This window comes from Panicum virgatum, chromosome 9K (genome assembly GCF_016808335.1).
Source record: "Panicum virgatum strain AP13 chromosome 9K, P.virgatum_v5, whole genome shotgun sequence".
Taxonomy (NCBI): Eukaryota; Viridiplantae; Streptophyta; class Magnoliopsida; order Poales; family Poaceae; genus Panicum; species Panicum virgatum.
In genome coordinates, this window is record NC_053144.1 from 52108688 (window position 1) to 52126417 (window position 17730).

The window sequence follows — 17730 nt, forward strand, 5'->3', positions numbered from 1 at the left end:
GAGACTAAAAATTCAGAAAAAAAGAGAGGGGTGACGAGAAGTAATAATGTGAACCACCAAATTTTACATCATAATACAACGATAATGAAACACACATCACACATGCAGTGGCATGTCAGAACCCGTTGCAAACTACGGTAAACAGATTCCGGACTAACCTAACATGCCTTAGGTAATTTAAAAAAAACAGAATAAACACAATGATGCAGCATGTCACTAGCACTAGGGTAGTCCTAGTAGCCGTACCCCCACGTAGCAAACTGTGTTGAGACTTCTCCGCAGTATCCACCCATTGCAGGTGGTGCAGGCGGTGGTGCCGGAGGCGCATGGCCCTTCTTCTTGTGACAAGGGCAGTTGCAGTAAGGAATAGTGCATGGTTCATCCTGTGAACCGGCTGCATTGCTGGTATCATCAACTTCGTCGTCTTTGTTAGCCTCGCTCACTTCCTCATAATGGTTCACCTTACATTCCAGATCAAAGATCTTTATCTGGAGGTACTCGATGAACTCCTGAACAGAATCAATTGGTGCAGGATCTACCCACCTAGTAAAACCACAGTTTTCTGGAGCATCGGAAGACTGCAAAACAAATTCCAGGTAAGGTGTCTCATTGAAGATAAAGAAATGAAACAACCAAGTATTACCCATGCGTGTGGACATTTAAAGAAACGCCGACCGCCATCCATCCCGTCGGTGCACATCTGCACTAAGCAGTCCTCACCATGTCTGCATTTTGGCCACGGTTCTCTACGGTTATCGTATTGTCGAAGAGGAGTTTCATTGGTAAATTCACTCTTGTGCTGTGGCGGAAACTCAAACACTGGTTCCGGAAAGGAATCAGGTCCAAGAGGCCCCTCCCATATTATGGGGTCTCCCTTTCTTCCCCCTTTTCCTTTCCCAAAACCATAGTAATTCTTTCCGCTAGACCCACCTCCAGACATTGGGTATACAATAAGCTTTGGTGTTTGAGTGGTGCTGGGAGTTCACAAACTGGTGAGTATTTATAGGCGCACAAAGGTCTGATAACCGGAGTGTGGAGTGTAAATGAACATGAAAAGCCTATAGTATTCTCACGCTCCACAGCGCTCACTCGTACCACTTTAAACACGGACACGACCTCTCGTTGCTCTTGATTTGTACCCTCGCACGCTCAACACCGCTCACTCCTCCCACTTTAAACAACGACACGACGTCTCACTGCTCATGACTTCAGCACTTGCACGCTCTACAGCGCTCACTCGTGATTATTGCACTGCCCCGACATATCCCATCGCCCGGAACACTGCAGGGCACCGGCCTAATCGTCATAATTTCACTACTCGATGCATCTCTGTGCATGCAGACTCACAGCACTGCATTACTGCCGCTCGGTCGATCGCGCCTAGATGCCGCCTTCCCCACTACACGCCACAGACCTTCGCTGTAGAATGACAGGTCCGTCGTCCTCGCCAGAGAGAATGCTTTGAAGGTGAGCTGGTGTGGTTGCCGTGTTGTCACATCTTTTTGAAATGTTGGAAGAGCACTGCTATTAGGTTGTCGTCTTTTGTCACGTATGTCTAGGCAAATAATGCGACATTTGGGAAACCTGTGATCGCCGTGCTGAGCTTTTTAGCAGCAGACCCTGATGTATTTCTTAGTTCTTAATTCTTATCGTTATATTAATGTGTGTTTTTTAGTATTCTAGTGACATGAAAAGCTCCGAAAATATTAAGAAAAAGTTCAAAGATTTCATAGACTCCCGGCTACAACTGCAAATTAATGGTAAAGGCTACAACACACAGAGTTAAGCTCTTAACTTAAAACATAAACAACTAATTGCAGTGGCATGTGCACGCGACAAGATAATTTCTTGTTGCATCTAAACCTACCATGCCTTATGGAATGTAAAATGCCGGAATTACATGGTACTACTCTACTGAGTGCACCTAGGATATTTGCCCTTCCTAATTGCTTCGGGCCCGGCTTCCTTCGCACGGCGTGCCCTCTCTCGCTTTCTCTCCCTGTCAGCTTCACGTTCGGCCGCCGCCTTACGATCCACCTCCTCCATCCTCTTGCGGATCTCTTCTTGCTCTTTGTTGCGCTTCTCCTCTTGCTGTTCCTCGTGCTTCATTCGACGCCAACGTTCTGCAGCCCATCTTGCTTTTTGTTCCACAATGTCCTTTGCCTGCTGCGACTGCACAGTGTCGAACCACTGCATAAAATCACAAAGAGGCGGAGGAGACTCTGTCCAACACAAGTTAGAATCATAACTCAATGTTAGGTCATATAGAAAAATAGCGTATGTTGTCCTGCTACCTTGGCCCGGTCTTTGCCATATCGCTTAGGTGGATCATATTCGTAGTTCTCACACATAAAGAACCTCATGCCGTAGTCATCTCCTAAAACCTCAGATTGCATGAACTTGCATAACGAACCGCAGAAGCACATTGGCACATCAATTTCTTTGGGTACGGTGGCTTTACACTTGCTCCACGGAATGTAGGTTGATCCTGACAAAGACATTGGCGCTATAGTGTGGTGCGCCAAATAACAAACAATAATTTAAGCAATGCACATATCGGATACCAAATCGATGCGTGAAAATATAGGTACTGTTATAATTCTATTGTCTTATACTGCAATATTAATAAGGTACTACTATTCTAATATATAATTATTTTATTTGAAAAAGTCTGTAATAGTACTCAAATTGTAATACTAAACCAGTGTTCTAAAGCACCAAATCTAATTCAGCTAATCTGCTAATTAAATTAAATTGTTATACAATATCAACGAATTTATACGAAAGTTACCGGTAGATCACAAGTGCGGAATTCGGCAGAGCTTCGCCGCTTCCCTTCTTCTCACCCCTCTCTTTTTTCTGGATTTTTTTGGATTTTTTGAGGTCAAATGAGAGGAGGGAATGAGGGGAGGGAATGAGGGGGCCTTATATGGGAGGCTGACCCGGTCGCCCGTGGGGGGGGCGACAGGCCCCCCTGTCGCCCGCAGGAGGGGCGACCGGCCCCCCTGGCGGGCCCACTGGCCTGTCGCCCCCTCTTTTTTTTCTCTCCAGGGACTTCGTTGCAAATTTGAAGAAAAAAAAATACATTTGAGCCCTGTCGCCCCCCATAGGGCGACCGGGGTATATTTTTGAAATTTTCCAAAACCGACATATATTTTTTAAATTTTAATTTTTTTAAATATAAAAAAGAAAAAACCGCGGACCATTCGTGTGTTCTCTAATGGGCTAAAGGCATGTAAAACCCATTAGTATGGGAGGGAGGTTTAGTACCACATTGCTAGTTGATGTGGGATGGTGAGACTTTTCTCCCTATATATTAAACCAACCTCTCATGGCAACTCCACAAAAAATATAGACTACCCATAGGGAGGCTACTTGTTTGGGAATCCCTAAAATAATCTTTTCCTCAGAATCCCACCATCCTCCGCATCCGTGCATCCCCGGTGAAATCCGACACCACTCTAGTGCTCAGCTCGTCGTCCTCTTCGTCGTGGTGTCTTCCTTCTCGCGAGTCGTCGCCATTTCACCGTCGACCCCGTGCCTTCTCCTCGACAAGTTCACTGCCCCAGAAGTTTCGCAAGGTAGCAAGGGAGCTCTCCAACCTTTTTTCCCCTCCCCTTCTCGCTCCTGCGCGCGCACCCGCGCCCGCGGGCTCTGCTCCGCCGCCGCTCGCCACAGAGCTGCCTCGCCGCCGCCGATCCGCCGTGTAGATGCTGCAATCGCGTTCCTGGCGTCGCGCGCTACCTCCCCGTGCAAAACCCGCGTTGAACCGAGCCGGAATCGCGTTATCGTGAAACGCCGACGAGCCCCCGCCGCGGTCTGCTCGCCGCCGGCGCCCACGCTGCCGCTCCGTTCGCCGCCGGCGACTCCCAGCGCCGCCCGCACCGCCTGAGCCGACCCGAGCCGCCAGCTGCAAGCTGTGCGAGACGAGCCGAGCCGCCCGCCTGCCTATCCGCCGTCGGATCGTGATCCGATGGATCAAATCAGATCTTACCCGAGTCAAACAAGCTAGGTGCCGGTCAACCAAGGAAGTTTTTCAAAAGAGCCCCTATCTTTTCTGGATATCAACCCGCGATCCACACATGTTCAAAAGTATTTACATGGAAGCCCTTTATTTTCTGGTTAAGCCCCTGCTTTTTCCTAAAATCTAACCCGCCGCCCAGGACCTCTAGTTTTGCTTTCTAGCCCCTATAGTTTAGGTTTAATCTTGTTTTAGTCCCTGGTTTCTTTAGAGCTAGCCCCTGAAAGTTTAGATCTATCGCAAACAAGTCCTTAGAACCTTGTTTTAGCCATATCTTTCACGTTTCAACTCCGTTTTCAGCGATTCTTGCGCTCACGTGATTCTTGTGATGTGTGCAATAGCTTTATAACCTTTTTATCCTCTGTGAGCACACTTTGTTGTGTCTTTCGAATCTTTTCTGTTAGTCCTTAACCTTTTAGTTAATCGCGACTAGATCCCTGAAGCACCGTTTAGTCTATAGAATCGCCGTTTTAGTTCCGTTTTCCGCATTTTTTGCGCTCTCGTAACCATAGTAGCGAGCTCTATCCTTTAGTATGCTATTTTAAAGCCTTTCTTTTGTTTTGGTGCATTGTTCTTAGATGTATCTTCTTGTTTACTTTGTATGTTTGCTCGTTGATTGCTCCGAGTAGAAGGATCTATGTTTGAAGATTGAAGACCAAGTTTTTCATGCGAGCAAGAGCTGAAGAGCAGTAAGAGTAGCTTTTCATTGGAGAAAGGCAAGTGACCCTAACCATATTTATATCTATGCTTTATTTACAAGAGTACTATGATTTAATTGGAACATGGAGAACCACCCAAGAAAACCGTACAACCACAATACTATATGGCTCTGGTCTTAGCTGATTAATTAGAAACTCTAGCTTGTGACAACCTTACCGAATAGGGCAAGAGGGGATGCATCGATGGGGTATAGCTCGGTCCTCTTGGGGCAATTGGTATTGTTTAATGGTCCTTTGGCAAGGTACCACCTCATTAGGACAGTGTTATGACCACTTTGACTGGAAACCTTAGCGGATTGTCATGGGTTAGGGAAACTTTGTAAAGGCCTCGTAGCGTCCCTATGCAATCACACCTCGGAAGTGTGATACTGTGCCTAGCTAGCACATTGCGTGGTTGGGTTCAAAGTTCTTCGGAACTTTTACGCGAATTGTGGTGAAAGTGTACAACCTCTGCAGAGTTAAAACTAACCGGTTAGCCGTGCTCATGGTCAAGAGCGGCTTGGACCCTCACATGATTAATAAACTTAAAGATGGATTTAAATCACTTTCTGGTTATTTCTTGTGGCCTTGCTGAGTACCAACCATAAGTGTACTCACCCTTGCTTACTGCTGCTCAGAAGGAAAAGTTGCTGTGAGAAGTCTTTTGAAGATGATGTTGAGTTCTAGGCGTACGCAACCCCCAGTCGATTGCTTGTGAAGTTTGGAGCCTTCGTTTCCAGGATAAGCTGTATAACTCTGATAGTCTTTTAATTGTTTTATTTTCTCTTTTATGTGATACTGTTACTGATTATTCACTTATGATGTCTCTATATGTTTGAAATTTGATCCTGGCATACATATAGTTATGCATTCGGTTTTGTCCTTAAAACCGGGTGTGACACAGTCTGTGAAACCCTAGGTGTCTGCACAGTAGAATTGTATTGATTTTATGCATCATATGTTTATTTTTCTTGAAAAAGGATCTTATTGTAAAAATAAAAGGTTATTTGTGTAAATATGATTTTATGCAAGGTCCTTTCTATAATTTAATTTGAGTAGGGAGAGCAAATATTGCTTTTGTGGAGGGTTTATTTGTAAAATTCAGTGTAATCATTGCTTGGCAGAAAATTTTGCTTTTTAGTTTGAAATTAAACTGAATTTGCATTGGAAAAGACAAAAGTCCAGTAAATTCAAAATTCTTCCTTTGTTTTCAAAATAACTCTTTAACCTTATGTCAAATCAATTTTTGCAAGACATCAAAGTTGTAGATCTTGAAAAATTGAACAACTTTCATGTTGGTCACTTTTTCATTTTAGCCCTAGTTTAAAAGTTATTGTTGTTTTACAGTAGGGTCCCTGGAATTTTCTGAAATTGCATAAAGGGCCATCTTTCATCTCCCACCTCTCTCCCTCTCTGCTTCGCCGCCGCCGGCACAATCAGCGCCGCGCACCACTCAGGGCCGGCCCCGGCCACCTCCTTCTCTCCGTGGCACCCACGCGTCGCGCCCTAGCCCTTCACCGCTCATTTCCCCTCGCGCTGGAGCCCTGTCCCCGTGCCACGCACCCCCACGCCATCGCCGGCCGGCCACCACCGCCCCTTTCCTGCTCCTCTCGCCCAAACCGCTCACTCCCCTCTCCACCGAGCCCAAACGCTCACCCTCACTTCCATCTACACGCTCGAGCCCAAGCACTGAGCCATCCCCTCCTCCCTCGCCTAGAACATCGCCGCTGCCCACCATTGTCGCCGCCATAGCTCGACCCCGCCGTGGAGCCCCACCCTCCGGCCTCTCTCTGCCCCAACTAAGCCCGGGAACGGCACCCCCACCTCCCCACGAAGCTCCTGAGATAGGCCGCCCCTTCCTCCCGTCGCCGGAGCGCCGCCACGGCGAGGCAGAGCCGCCGCCGGCCGCCCTACTCCGTCGAGCCGCCGCCTCCGAGCTCCTCCTCGCGCCCCAAGACCACCCACGGGTGCGCCTCGACTTCCTCCTCCATTTCCCCCACCGGCCCCTCGCCGCCGGCGAGCGAGCTCGCCGGGAACTCGGCCGCCGCCACTCCTCTGTTTTGAAGACCGGCCAGGGACCCCATTTGAAAAGAAAAGAAAGTTCCAGGGGCTTTTGTGCTAGATCAAGGGGCTATTTTGTAAAACTAGTTTAAGTTTTCTTTATTTCTTGTTGTGAACTTTGAAAATACCTACAAATTCGTAGAAAAATTAGAAAAATACAAATCCATATGTTTTGGAATAATTGTTACAAGAACTACAAGTTTTGTTACATGCAGATCTTTATTTTTGGTCTGTATTTTAATCCAAGAAAAAGAATAGAATAAATAGACTTTATTTGTTCCATGTGTTCTACTTAGTAACTGTATGTAGATTTTAGCTAGGTTGTGTCTTGCAGTGTTGTTAGCATCTGGTAAAAATTTGAAACCTTTTTGACATCATTAGCTAGGTCAAAGTTTTAAGATTCCTAAATCTACTAGTTTTGCTAATTTATTTGTACTGGCAGAAATAATCAAGTTCTGTGTGTGAAACTTTTTTCATGATCACATGTTACTACAACCTTGCTGTTACCCAAGTTTGGGAAATTTTAGAGCTATTTTGGTCGTGTGTTCATGTCTGTAAAATTTAGTATCCAGAATCTCTATAGAACTTTCTGTATTAATTAGTTTTTACCATATGTGGTTTATTTTTATCTCATTTATTACTTCAGTTTTATGCCTAGATAAATTCTGAAAAATTTATGAGATGTTCATAATCATGTGAAGCCTGTTCTGAAAAATTTTGAGCTTCATAAGTGTTGTAGTTTGTTCTGTAGAATTTGATCTTGCTCTAGGTGTAGTCTGAATAACTGTTTTATTCTGATTAATTGGTGGCATGAAATGGAATGAATTTTACAAGGTAGAGTGCTCTCTGTATTTACTATTTGAATTAATTTTACTGAAGTTAGATACTGTTTGTGTACTAAGTTACTCATTTATTTGCAAATCATGTTTGACATGTTATACAAACTATTTGAAACTTACTTTGTAAGTTTAATCAAATTGTCTTGTGATGTTAACCATGTTGTTTTGTGTAGTAATCGTTGTTAAATAACTACCCTATAAACGCTTGTCCATATGAATATTTGTTTGCTAAATGTTGGACTGCAACTTTATTGTGAAGTGTGTGTTTATAATATTGTTTCTTGCATCACATATAGATACGACTTTTTTAGCGGACGGGACGTACGAGTTGATCCCGGAGTCCGAAGAAGGTGATCCAGAAGCCCAGGTGAACGCCGCTATATTGACTGAAGCCCCGTACCAAAGTCCCGAAGAGCCCAAGGCTAACCTAGCTAGCGACTACCGAGAAGGCAAGCCCCGGACATAACCCATATTTCAAATTATTACAACTTATCATTATTACGTACTTGTGCATTTACAGTTCTTATGATTTGAATTGAAACCCTAGATGCATGATCCTAGGAACCTATGTACTGAACACTAGACCTGAGTTCGAATAATTGCTAAGCTTATTGGACCGGTAAAAGTCGAGTGATTGCCTGTCACTCGCGAGCTCTATAGGAATTGCTTGTTTACTTTCTGCTAGCAATATAAGGACGACGGACGGGGTCGTGTTCGATATCATGACCTTGTGTGAGACCCCGTCTGTGTTGATGAACTTGCTAAGGTTGCGGTGTGTGGTAGCAGTGGTTAAGTTTTTGAACGTACTAGCCACATGCCGTAAATATGGTACGCGGTAAGCCTAGTAGTCGATTGGACCGGGAAGTGGATATACCTTTCACTCTCTCTTAGAGATAGGTTTTTATTTATGTTTATGTTGCGCAACACCGCGGCTACAGGGACGAGGTTGGTGCCCTGTAGTCGGGGAGAGTGACCCTATCCACAAGCCGGAAAGAAAGGTCAACAGTTGTTTGGGAACGACCCGACGGTGTTCCAAACGTGTGTGTTAGGTCTGCCTGGCCAGGTTAACAAATTTCGATTCGAATCGTCCGCTTCTCACGGTTTGGAACTGCTTGATCCCTTTGCCACACAGAGTAATAAGAGCAACATTACTATGATCAATCTTGATGTTTGACTAAAGTTCTACCATGGTTGGATAGGATTAGTTGCTTACATAGAATGGTTAATCAACTAGAATATGGAAAGCTAAAATGTGAAGTAAGGACCTACTCTTTATTGCTTTTCAGCAAAAGGAAAACCAGAGCCTCACAGAACCCTGCATAGTCTAGTTAGGTGGGCTATGTATACCCGTTGACGGTTAAGTCTTGCTGAGTATTAGAATACTCAGACTTGCTGTTGAAACCTTTTTCAGGTATGAGTTTTGAGGACCAGATCGCTAGTCTGTCTTGGCTCTGCTCTTTGCCTCCTGGCTGGTCCGTAGAATGGGATCCGTCTTCGACCAGCAATGACCCCAATGAGTGATACCTTGCTTGGACTAGCTTGGTATGTTTTTGCGACGTGTTATAGCCGTCATGTTTTCTTTCCGCTGCTTAAACTCTGAACATGAAACTTACGTCTTGTATAATGCTTTAATAAGTTTGGGTCTGTAATAAGTACTTTGAAACTTGTTGTAAAATATGTATGGTTGTAATATCTCTGGACTCGCCTTCGTGCGGGGTATGCTTGTTCGATCCGAGAACTGATGGTTGTATCGGGACGTTACCCGACAGACCAAGAATTGTTCCATTTGAAGTGCGTTTGAGCCGGTGTTACATTTATGGTGATTGCCAGCGCACTTGAGCCGGGGTAATTCAAGTGGTTCTGCCACACCGTCAAGCCCGGGTCGGCACAAGCATGCCAGGCCGCTGTGCCCATCGTGCCGGTACGGCACGACCACACGCGCGTCGTGCCGTGCCTGGGCCGCGGCGGCGGCACGACGTGCGGGCACGGCACGACACGATTAGCCAACCGTGCCTCGGCATGCCGTGCTCAATCGTGGCGAGCCGTGTTCGTGCCGTGTCGTGCCGTGCGGCACGTTTGGACATCTATAGGCAGGGCTGGCTCACCCGAGCCGTCGCCATCCCCGGCCGGCCGGCTCCCCGCCATGGACGTATCGGGAATACGAAATGGCATAAGAAATCAATGCAAGAGCCAGCCGGGGACACAGGGGCATGCACCATCGCGCGGTGGATGCGGATCTGATGAAATTGATCTGTCGCATGCCATGATTGTACTGTACTACTGCTATTAGCTACGAGTACAGTACACTATATACAGTAATGCTATCTTAGTAGGGCTCAGGGTACACGTCGTGCTCGTGCTTAGCTTTTGTACGTGCACCTCACGTACGCTTGCCAATCTCATCTCATGGCCACGAGCATCTACAATGTCTCGGCCCGCCAGCCGGACACGACGGCAGCACCGGCACACGCGGGATCACACGTTCGCGCCTCGGACACGTGCCACGGGCTAAACCAGCCACCACTCCTTTTTCTTTCTTTTCCCGCGGGAAAAAACAAGCCCGGACTCCTCATCTCAACAACTAACCCAATCTTCAACAGAAAAGGGAGTGTGTACAATGTGTTTTGGGCTTCACAATACCAAGGGGTTTTTTTAGACCAAAGGAATACCAAGGGGTTTAATCTGAAACTCAAGTCAATAATGGATAGGGCACTGCATACATTACTTGAAATTTCATGTCAAGTAACAGTACGAATGATACTGTACATACAGCCACAAGAACGATACTGTGCTAATTAACTATATACATTATGTCTTCACCTAACTCAGCCTTTTGCTCTTTATCTAATTCAGCCTGACGCGCAGCATAGCTTTTTCCACTGAAGCTTCAATTCTTCCCCTGCTCTTCTCGGCACATCAGGTGATTGGCTGCCCGTCACCTGCACGTACTCCTGCACTTCCTCGGCGGACACGGGCCAAACACGGAAACACCATCCATTTTACACTAACCTCCATGTGCACCGTGCATGAGGTGGTTGTTGCACAGCCCGTACTCTTGGTAGATCTCCTGCACCACTTGCTATTGTCTAATGTTCTCTTTTTTCAAAAATAATATATAATGTTTAAAAGCTAAGAACATTACAGCTGACTATCGAGCGTTTCTTATTTCAAATCTATATGCATTCAAACTGCAACAGACTAATTAAACAACATTAGACTTCAATTGCAGCTCTAGCCCTCGCTATCATCTTCTTTCCTACCTTCTCTCAGGATCAATGCCACTAGCGCGATGAATTGAACTCTTAATTCAACGACAAAAAAGCCTATGTTTAGGTTATTTGGATCACACAACACTATGACATCGCTGCAAGGAATTCAGCCATCAGTACAATGCAGCAACGAGATTTTTAGGAAGGAGTTTGCTTGTAACGACCCGGCCTGGGATAACGGCTAAGATCTACTCTACACGTTGAGTAAATCACACCTGCTAAATAACTCTCTTGCGCTTTCGTTCTCGCTTCGCGCAAAAAATTCGAACCGGATTTATTAACTTCCCAGAGACCGGCTATTTAAACAGGTTCGGCTCCCTCTCTACTTTCAGTTTGGGACGAAGGAGCTGAGCTCCGCGGTGCTACAGTAGCCCAGTCGGCCGTGACATTGCTCGTGTTATGCACAGCGCAAAGGCATATCTCCACGGAATTGGATCATGGCTACAGAGCTTTTTGCAACAGTTGACCTTTTTTTGGTTCGGTTTTTTTCAATTTTCCAGTACTTGGTTACTCCTTTCTTTAAAGCATATATAAAAATATACAGTAGGGGGAGTCCTCTCATGATTTCCTCAAAAAAAATACTGCAGTAATGATTTTCTCCTGCCTTACTACTTTTCCGAACACCCCCAGCCTTACAATTTACAAAGGCGACACAACAGCAGGCTACCTGGTGACTGTTGAAAACAACCACCCATCCCAAGCCTCCAGGCTAATGCATCTATAAGATATACTTTATATTTTAGTGCCAAAACAATGCAAGAAACATATCAGGCGCAAACCAACCACTCCGTGCAAACTATAGAAACTTCAATCTGGACTGTTAGATCAACATCCAAGGGGAGGGACGCAGAGAGGTGGGAGGGGGATTTACAAAAGTGTGATTACCCAATCCAAGGGCGGATCCAGATTGTAAAATTACCCAATCTCCTATACCCCTTGGATGTTGATCCAATGACTCAGATTGAAGTTTCCATAGTTTGCACGGAGAGGTTGGTTTGCACCTGATACATTCCCATAAAAAAAACCCGCACAAATGAGAGGATGTGAATTTGATAATTTGAATATCCAGAACACAGCTCATCTCGCTTTACAAACAACGAGAACGGAATAGCAACAGAATCAATCTCTAATATGACTTCGAGTAAACAGATTCTATTCCTATTCCTCATCCGACGAATCGCCTAAGGGAACCTCTGCCTGTGTCTCCGCAGCAGAATCCTACTCATGATACAAAAGAAATCAGTTAGATCAACAAGGCCAAGTCAGTGGACATACTTAACTATTAGTGTTGCACGGATGCCAAATGAAAAAATAAGTGCAAATAAATAACGAGATGCATATAAATAACGAGGGCATCACCTTCATTTTGTCCCAGTCCTTTAATTTAGAACCAAGCATGTATGTGTCTCGCAGGGGTGCCCATGCTGGCTCATCTTCGTCTTTGCCAGTACGCTAGAAAAAGCAGATCAATTATGAGAAATTCCAAGCCACATCAAGATCCAGGCATTAAGATTCGCTTAAAACCAACCATTGCAATAGAAGGCTACGAGTAACTAAATATCATGTGTCTTTGATTTGTGAAGGCAAAATTTCGCCTGATGTCTAATAGTTCTTGTTTAGATTAAGAAAACCCTAGGGTGCTAGTTTTCCAATTCCTGTCCAGCCGTGTCATTCTTGCCATGTGCCATGTCAACTGTTAGATTATGATTTTTAATAGCAAACCATTTCAAAAAAAAAAAACCTACCTACGGTTTCTTAGAACCATAAATAATCTGCTCGCTGAAAGTTAGTGAAATCTATTCTGAGGTTAAACCATGTGCATTACAATATGGGCTTTTGTAAAGTACAGTCATTAGCAAAATCTGAGGTTGAACCATATGTGCTTGACCATCTGAGCTTTGGTGAAGTGCAGTCATCTGAAATGCCCTAGACTGGCTGTGGGCAGTGTCTGCCTATGGTGGCTAGGCAGCAGCCTAGCACAAAGGGAACATTATGCATGTTAACTACTTAACTTTGTTAGATAGAGATAAGGGATCACAGAAAGCAGGTGGTGCTTGTCATGGTGTTCATGGTTACTGCTGCTAAAGTGGTTCCTCCTACAATGTGATCATGGTTGCCAGATCTAGTCAGCCGTACTATCCAGTTTGCCGGTTTAGGCAAAAGCGCAACAGGTGAGCCACACCCAGCATAAATCACAACTTTTTCAAAACTTGATCAAGGGTGGTTACCCTTATTGCAAGGAACTTGCCCAAACAATGGACTAGCAGGTTAGCTAGCTAGAAAAAATCCAGCTTATTAACTATGAGTTAAATCATAAATGGCTGATATACCTTAAAGAGAGGTTGTAGCTAGTAGGTACAAATCATGCTACTCAAAATCTCCTGATCTCCTTATGCCACATGGCAAAACCCCTCATCTCAACAACCCAATCTTCAACAGAAAAGGAAGTGTACAATGTGTTTTGGGCTTCACAAACCAAGGGCTTTGAAACTCAACTGGATAATGGATAGTGCCTACGGATATTACTTGAAATTTCATGTCAAGTAACAGTATGAAATATTTTCCCACGCATCAACCCATACTGCCATACATGTAACTACAGAAAGCAGTGATGGGTTCCCAGTAATAAAACACCATGTGAATTTTTTTACTTCTGCAGTCATTCTGTTTGGTAAATTTTAGATAATGTATCAAATTGAGCTGCAATACTGAGCAAACAAAAGTGCAGCGGATATCCCCATGAGTTGCACTAACTTTGACTTTAAGATCTGAGTTTATACTATCATAAAAAACATTTAAAGTTTTAAACTAGGGAAGTGATTTTTTAAGTAAAGAGAACATCGCAGAATGCTCACTTCCAAGGGATATATGCATGTCCAACAGTTACGACACTTGCTAATGATGGCATGTGGGTCATCTGACAAGGCATCGGGACATCCATGGCATATTTTGAGAATACAAGGAGCCACCCAAGAAATAATTAGCAGTTGGTACCTTAGAGAAATTTGAAGGTGCCTGGCTCTTTTTATCTTGATGTGATGGCATCTCCAGTTCCGTGAGGAAGGTGTTTTTCCTTTCCTTTGCTAAAACTGCCAGGATTATCAGGATTTTTTTCAGAATATTTGGAAATCATAATAGAGTGGGGTGTATCTCAAAATGAAATATAGAGTGGTAGGTGTCTCTCAAAATGAAGTGTATAAAAATAACCATAATACACACATCATAAATTTAATATAATATGATTTTGCGCTGCAATGGAAGGAAAGCAGATGCTGATATTGCTTGTGCCTCTTAATTTGTATGTTCTTGAGCTATCAAACAAATGTGCATCTGCTTACAAAAATAGAATCATAAATCTAGAGATCATATTCAGTGGACCCTCAATTGTTGTGATTTTTATATGTCTAGCTAACAAAATCCTACACTGCTCAAGATTGTGACCGCCACATGAGACCTAATCAGATAAGGGCTTACACAAATGGGCACCAGCTCACTCTTTAATAACTCAAAACCACGGAAGACATGACCCATATGTAATTTGGATACATAGAGCAAATAACTTGACTAGTCTAGTGATTGTACCATCAATTAATATGGCTTGACATATTCCTGGTGATCAGTTTGGTAAGATGTCTAACCAGAATGTAGAGAAAAAAAATGCAACAGTCCAGGCACCATTATTATCAAGGTTCTAAAAAACGCTAGACGCTAGGCGAACGCTTGCCTATGGTTTAGAGTTTTTTGTGATTAAACGTAGATTGAACATGATTAAACGTGTGTTGTGATTAAACGACACTGTGATTAAACGCAACGCTTGGCCACCGTTCAGCGTTTAATCAAGATTAAACGACGTTTAAAAACGTTTTTTAGAACACTGATTATTATACTAGCCATACATGATGTTCTAGTAAACAAAGTCACCCTCAAGTAAGTGTTTGGGCAGGAACTTAGCATGTTGGACATTAGTATGTATTAATTAATATAAAATCAAAACAAACTAATTAGAATATCCATAATATACAAAAAGAACTAAAAGCCTATAAGAAGGTAAGAAATATGCTAGCTAATGCATAATTCTGTACATGGTACACAAAAACATATTTTTAGCAGATGTAGAACAACAATGAACAAAATAATTCACAAACAACAGAGGAACAATGGCTGCAGCATACTAGCATGAAGGTGAAAATACACCTTTGGCATCTTTAGTTCTTGATGGGTTCAAGTCTTTCCGAGGTTTCTGTGCCTTGGTCACCTGGAAAGAAAAGGCAATGCCAACAACTATCAGCCAATCAGTACAAAAAATATTCTCATAAATATAAATTGTTTTCCACTATCATTTTTAGTACATAAGTGAAGACACTTTTGGACATTAGACAAAACAACTGTATCTGTTGAACAAACACGGAGTGGTCATAAAACGTTGTGCTTCAGAAAGGAATAGAGTGTTATCTGTCCTGAGTTACCTAAACACCCAAATCAATTAAGGAAGCAAGAATGCAAATTGAGGTGGAGTAAATCATTTAGAAAAAAAATATAGGATTCTCTGTCCTAAGACCTAGAATATTACCCACTTTCATATAATTGATTGATGAAACACCCAAAACAATTGACGAAGCAAAGAATGGACTTGAGGTGGAGTAATTGGCAGCTCAACTCGTTTAAGTTTAGAAAAGTAACTTGCCAAGCTACATGTACTTTGAGATTGAGATAAGATTGGTGTGCTTACCGCATTGAACAGCCTGACAACTGAGTCCTCAGCAGCCGGAAAATTCATGGGGAAAAAGGACAAGTGAGCAACAGAGTGATTTTTTGTGAAATTTATAGCGGGAGATAGGCAAAACAACATGGTATTGAAAACAGCGCATTACCCCCCTTTGTAGCAACCTTGACGAGTTCCTTCTCTTTGCTGTCTAAGTGGTCTTTAGGAATGACATGGCCCTTCTCTGCTGCCTTTTTCACCCACCAAAGCAGAGCAAATTAAATGGCTTAAAGTAAATACATTTCAATGAGAGTGCACAGCCAATGTGCAAGGGAGGTGAGAGCCATACCACTCGCTTCTCCTTTCTAGCCTCCCTTTTGGGCTTGTGCTCTCCTGCTTCTTCGGCCAACTTGGCGGCGACCAATTTCTTGTGCGCTGACAGAATTGGACCCTAGGCAGAGAGGGAAACGCGTCAGCAGAGTCTTAACATATTCTTCTCTTTCATTTTTGTTGCTCGCTCATATGCATCAGTCACTAAAGGAAGAAATCAAAAATATATGTTTAAGGAAGGAAGGAATGGTGGGGAATTACCAGGGGGTCGTCAGGGAGCTTCTTGTTCATGATCTTGAGGAAAGCGACGCGGAACGCCCTGCAGCCCTGCTCGAACCTGGTGACGGCAGAGGTGGAGACCCCCTCTTCCTCATCGTCCTCCTCCTGGTCGGAGTGGGAGAGGGCCTCCTCGCCGTCGTCACCGCCGTCGTCGTCGTCGTCACGGCGGCGGCGGCGTGGACTCCGCGGGTGCTCCTGCTCCTGCTCCTCTTCCTCGTCATCGTCGGAGTTGTAGTCGCGGGCGCGCTTCCGGAGCAGCTTGAGGAACTTGGCGCTGGGCTTGTTGCGTTGGCGGTGGACGGAGTCGTCCTGCTCGGAGCGCGCGAGCTTCTTCTTCTTCGCCTTGTTCTTGCTGCCCTTGCCCTTGGGCCGCGCCTTGAGCTTGCCGGGGTTCGGGGGGGCGGCTGACGGGGGTGCCGACACAGCCTGTGGAGCGGCGGCCATGGATGGAGCCACTAGGGTTTTAGAGCTTGGGGTGCGGCAGCGGAGCGGCGGCGGCGGCGATGCCTTTCTCTCCTCCCGCTGGTTTTTCTTCAGTCGGATGGCCAGGCTGGGCCTCACGGGCATGCCAGAGGCCTATAAGAGGCCCAGCCCAGTAACCTGCAAACGGATAGAACCCCCTCAAAAACAGATCGCGGTCACGGGCCATGTAACTCAAAAAAAAAATGTAAACAGCACATGCACAAAAGAGATGAATTCCCTTTAATTTTAAGAGAAAGAAAACAATTTTTTGAGGGGTAAAAACAATTTTAATTAAAGGATAAAAGAAATATTCTTCCGCTAAGGTTTAACCTACGCGCACAGAATAAAAAAGACACGTTACAAAGCCCCACCTACCATGTCATGTAGTTTTTTTTTTGTTCCAACATGTAATTCTGGAAATGCCATGTATCTTCTCTTTTTCATGAGGTAACCAAGCATGCCACGTTCGTTTGGGTGGGGGAGGCAACCAAACTGTCGGTGCCCTGACCCGGCGGTCCGGACCCAACCAGTGATGATACTGCGTGTTCCTCGTCCCAGATGTTGATACAAGAGGCAATACAATAACACACGGGTTTATTCTGGTTCCGGCCGTGGGGTCGTACGTCCAGCAAAGGGGTGTGCGAGGGCACTATACTATCTTGCACCGGGGGTGCCTGCAGTAGGGGGTACAGGCGAGGCAAGAGAGGGAGGGAAGCTCCCAAGTCTCTGCTAGAGAAGGAGTTGATTGAGGCGAGTGCTAATATCGGGGTTTAGAGGAGCGTGTGTGCTCTGCCAGCAGTGCGAAGTGTTGTGTCCTACCGAATGGGCCGACCCCACTAAGGGAACGCCCGCCTCCTCCTTTTATAGACACAAAGAGGGACGGTGTACATGCACAGGGGGTCATGAAAGTCGTCGTCTTTTCCTCGAATCGTGGGGTGCAGTGGTCGAGCACTGTGGGAAGTACACTGTGGGGTATGGCACCGGGCGTGGCTGTCGTCCTGGGCATCGCCTTTGGTCTTGCGGAGATCACGCCGGCGTCCTGCGCGGCTCCAGCAGGCGGCGTGGCGGC

General features: G+C 44.9%; 1 protein-coding gene across 1 annotated transcript; it reads right to left on the minus strand.

The window, feature by feature from the left end:
* Positions 1–11903: 11903 nt before the first annotated feature.
* LOC120652146 (RRP15-like protein) lies at positions 11904–16778 on the minus strand. Its single transcript, XM_039929881.1, has 8 exons — positions 16182–16778; positions 15940–16041; positions 15760–15841; positions 15618–15637; positions 15083–15143; positions 13883–13977; positions 12248–12340; positions 11904–12106 (listed from the first exon to the last, which is right to left on the minus strand). The coding sequence occupies exons 1-8, from the start codon at positions 16764–16766 to the stop codon at positions 12047–12049; spliced, it is 1098 nt and encodes a 365-aa protein (XP_039785815.1). The 5' UTR covers positions 16767–16778; the 3' UTR covers positions 11904–12046.
* Positions 16779–17730: the final 952 nt, after the last annotated feature.

Excerpts from the sequence above, each read along its gene's own strand:
- LOC120652146 (XM_039929881.1), bottom strand. The coding sequence starts at position 16,766 with ATGCCCGTGAGGCCCAGCCTGGCCATCCGACTGAAGAAAAACCAGCGG. Across the intron at positions 15,144-15,617 it reads TTGTCAGGCTGTTCAATGCG|GTGACCAAGGCACAGAAACC; the intron begins GTAAGCACACCA and ends TTTTCTTTCCAG. Across the intron at positions 12,341-13,882 it reads CACCTTCAAATTTCTCTAAG|CGTACTGGCAAAGACGAAGA; the intron begins GTACCAACTGCT and ends TGCTTTTTCTAG.